We start from the raw sequence: 3,542 nt of genomic DNA, 5'->3' as shown, positions 1-3,542 counted from the left end.
CACAGAATAAAGTCAATGAAACAGCGAGAACATTACAAAAATTTATTTCATTTTTCGTGGAAAATAAGAAGATATCTTCAATTGGGCTTTAGGCAAATCAATTGAAGTCCCAGCAGACATTGAACGCATTGACATCATCGCCGAGGTCTTATACCGGGTGTCGTTCGAATATCGCGCCTCAACAACACACAATGACAGTCACGATGAGACATACGCATGCGTTATATTATCGACAAAAGTCCACGGCAAGTGCTCAGTCGCGGCCGAGCCGCGCCGCGCGAGGGGCTTTGATTTGACGTTTCTCCTCGCTGCGACTATCCAGCCTCGCTCGCCTACGAACGTCGTAACTGCCTTGTTAGTTAGTTTCTCCGATTGGTAAGGCTTTCGACTTCAAAATGGGAACATCGTGAAATCATCATTGCCCACCATTCATCGTCGTCATCGCTGGAATGGTTCTCCAAGCGCGCCGTTGCACTGCGCCTGTCCCTTAAGAGAGGCACCGCCGCTCATCGCGTATGCCGCTCCTGATTTGACGAGGCCAAGGACGTTTACGTTTGCGAACACAGACGCATACAGGTGGAAGGCAATTGATAAACGCGAGAGGAACGGGACGATCTCAGGTGGAAGGCTGACGAAGCACGCAGTTCGTCATCTACCATGGCGAGCTTGGCGAGCAGTTCATCGTCGGCGGGCCTCACCAGGGCCCCGACGATGCTGGAGCAGCTTCTCGAAGAGATTAATTTCCAGAGGACAAAAGAGCTCAGGCAAATGCTCAAGGATGGTTCGTATTCGTTGCCGCTGGGATAAAGCGGTTCAGCGTATCTGTCGAGTTAGGGGGGATGACAATGTGTGCGTACATTGAGGGTGAGAACGTACACAGAGTTAGAGTGTGCTTTAACCAGAAATTATGTAAAGGGTGTTTTGAAGGGGTTGACCGCCGACGGGAAATATACAACCGTCTCGCTTGTGGGAGATATATTTCAAAGAAATAAAATTGTTCTTCTTTTTTTCTTAATTTTTATTGTTTTGAAACTACCATTTTCTCTAATATTTTTTATTTTATTTCAATTTTTTGAATGTAAAAAAACATGTCCACATTTTTATTATTATTTATATCAAATTTTTAATTTATGTTAAAAGAATTTTAAGTATCTTGTGCAGTTTAATTTATTTTTCAATGCCTTAAGCTTTTAAAATTTAAGTAACACAGATGAAAAGATTTAAAAATAATTTTTAATGCATGGAAAATATTTTTTATTTCATTGTAAGCGAGTTGTTTAACACTAGGTAATATTTTCATCGCTCTGAATGCTGAATAATGAAGCTTGCTCATTTAGTTTACTTGTTTTTGTTAACGACAGAAATTAATAAATGTTTCACTAATCGCTTTAACTATGTACTTTATTAAGAGCCGCAGTAACCTATTTTGCGTCTATGGATTGAAATATTCCAAGTGGTCTTTTAAGATGTGATGTCATTTGATAATTTTTTTAAATTACAAATTAATTTTAAAATTAATTTTCTCAAAATCTTTCAAAAATCTTTTATTTATTTGCAGTATAAAAATAGTGAAAAGCATACGATAAAATTACATAAATTGATAAAATAGCAAATATTATATTTTTTAAATAAGAATAGAAAACAAATTTAATCTTTTTATCATAAATTGCGTTTTATTATTAGTCATTTTATTTATTTAGTGACTTTAAATTATCTGTAAATAACATTCTTTCAACATTCAATTAAATTAAAATTTTTTTCTAAAATTTGCCGCCCTATATATACAGGCTGTTATCACTCGATTTATGTCTTTATATGGCACTAAGAAGAATACTTGCAGAGTGATGTATGCATTATATCATGTTTGTAATCACAACACAAATATATACCATATATACCATGAATCACGTCATTTGTTTTCCTTATGTTATCTTTATGTTAGAAACGTTGAATTATATTATTATTGTTGAATTATATTATTGAATTATATTATATGAATATACAATCCTATAATAATTATATGAATTATATGAATTATTATATGAATACAATCCTATAATAAATTAAAAATTTTTAATTGCATTATATTAATTGACATTTCTATTTTTATAATGTAATTTTTATAATGTAATTTTGATCTCTTACTTAAATGTGAAATATTATTTCGCTTTTAGTTCTTTTCTATTATATTTTAGAGAATGGGGTCAGCGATTTAAATAAAAGATTTTCAACATTATTTATCCAAATATTGTAATTAACAATTAATACATATCGTATTTATTAGAATGTTGAGATTGAACAAAATAAAAAATTAAAAGACTAGTTAAAACGTATCAATCATTTGTCTCGGTTTCTAAGCTGGACCTTCTTCATCAATATCGCGTCATAACAGGTATTGATTACCTGATATTTCCCGCCTCTTGTGTTCGTTGTTGTATCTCCCCTTTCGCGCGTAACGAATCGATCAGGAATAAATTCGGTGTTAATCGAACATCGCGTTGACACGAAAAATTCAAACCTTATCTTCGATTTTAATTTTATCAAGTCTTTAAACACGCAAATTCTCTCATTTTTACCAGATTCCGGATTCGTCGTGCTGCAGGGCACAACGTACTGGACGGACCTGTTTGTCCGTCACTTCCTCTTTCAAGCAGAGCACGCTATTGATGGTGATGATCTGCTCTTCTTCGTCCGTAAGAAACACGTGAAGACCTCATCGAGATATCTGCCAAAGTTCGAGACTGAGGTCGATGTGTTTCGTAAAGATAGCAAGAAATTGCCGATCGGCGATCCCGACATTGATTGGGAAGAAACTGTGTACCTGAATCTCGTTGTGCATCAATTCGACTACACGCTTACGTTGGCTATCTGTACAAGAACGAGTCCTAAGGAATTGCAAGTAAGAATCATAATTTTCGACCGAATTAGAAAAGAATTTTAAAAATATTATAGATAAATATTATACAGAATGTTTCAAATCGATTATTTCTCTCTTATTTTTTCTTTTTTTTTTATTTTCGCTCAGAAAGAACGATTTTATTAAAGCATCAGATCTGAAAATAAACTTGTGGATTGGACCATCAAAATCATGTTAGACTATCAAAATAATTTTGTAGAGGGTTCAAATGTAACAATAATGCTGCAAAAAATTTTGACATTCTATTGTATAACCAATTTAAATGTCCTTATATAATTATTTTGATGGTCCAAAATTCTTTTTAGATAAATTTTTAGGTTTTACTAAAACCATTCTTTCTGTGCAAAGAAAGGTTTGGAATAATACTTGCAAGCTTTAATAAAATAGTATTTTTGTTTTAATATTAAGTTAAAATTAATAGCCTTGAAATTAGTTTAATTTAGTTAAGATACAAGCTAATTCATAATAAAATTAATTGAATTAAAAATTAAGTTAATAAAAAAAAGTAATTAAAAAATAATTAAAAAGTTAAAAGTTAATTATTTCGTTTTATGATTTCATCAGAAAGAGAGAGAGAGAGAGAGAGAGAGAGAGAGAGAGAGAGAGAGGAGGAGGTAGTTAGTTA

The 3,542-nt window shown here is 32.9% G+C and overlaps 1 protein-coding gene across 1 annotated transcript in view; it reads left to right on the top strand.

The window, feature by feature from the left end:
- The first annotated feature begins 657 nt into the window (after positions 1 to 657).
- Positions 658 to 3,542, top strand: part of LOC105627027 (uncharacterized protein KIAA0930 homolog) — a 9,243-nt gene continuing 6,358 nt past the window's right edge. The window contains exons 1-2 of the mRNA XM_012208310.1: positions 658 to 781; positions 2,580 to 2,899. Of these exons, the coding sequence (XP_012063700.1) occupies positions 658 to 781; positions 2,580 to 2,899 (444 nt within the window). The remainder of the gene's footprint in view (positions 782 to 2,579; positions 2,900 to 3,542) is intronic.

The sequence above is a fragment of the Atta cephalotes genome (genome assembly GCF_000143395.1).
Source record: "Atta cephalotes unplaced genomic scaffold scaffold00001, whole genome shotgun sequence".
Taxonomy (NCBI): domain Eukaryota; kingdom Metazoa; phylum Arthropoda; class Insecta; order Hymenoptera; family Formicidae; genus Atta; species Atta cephalotes.
The sequence above is the reverse complement of the archived record's forward strand: the minus strand, read 5'-3'. Positions and strand labels throughout refer to the sequence as shown.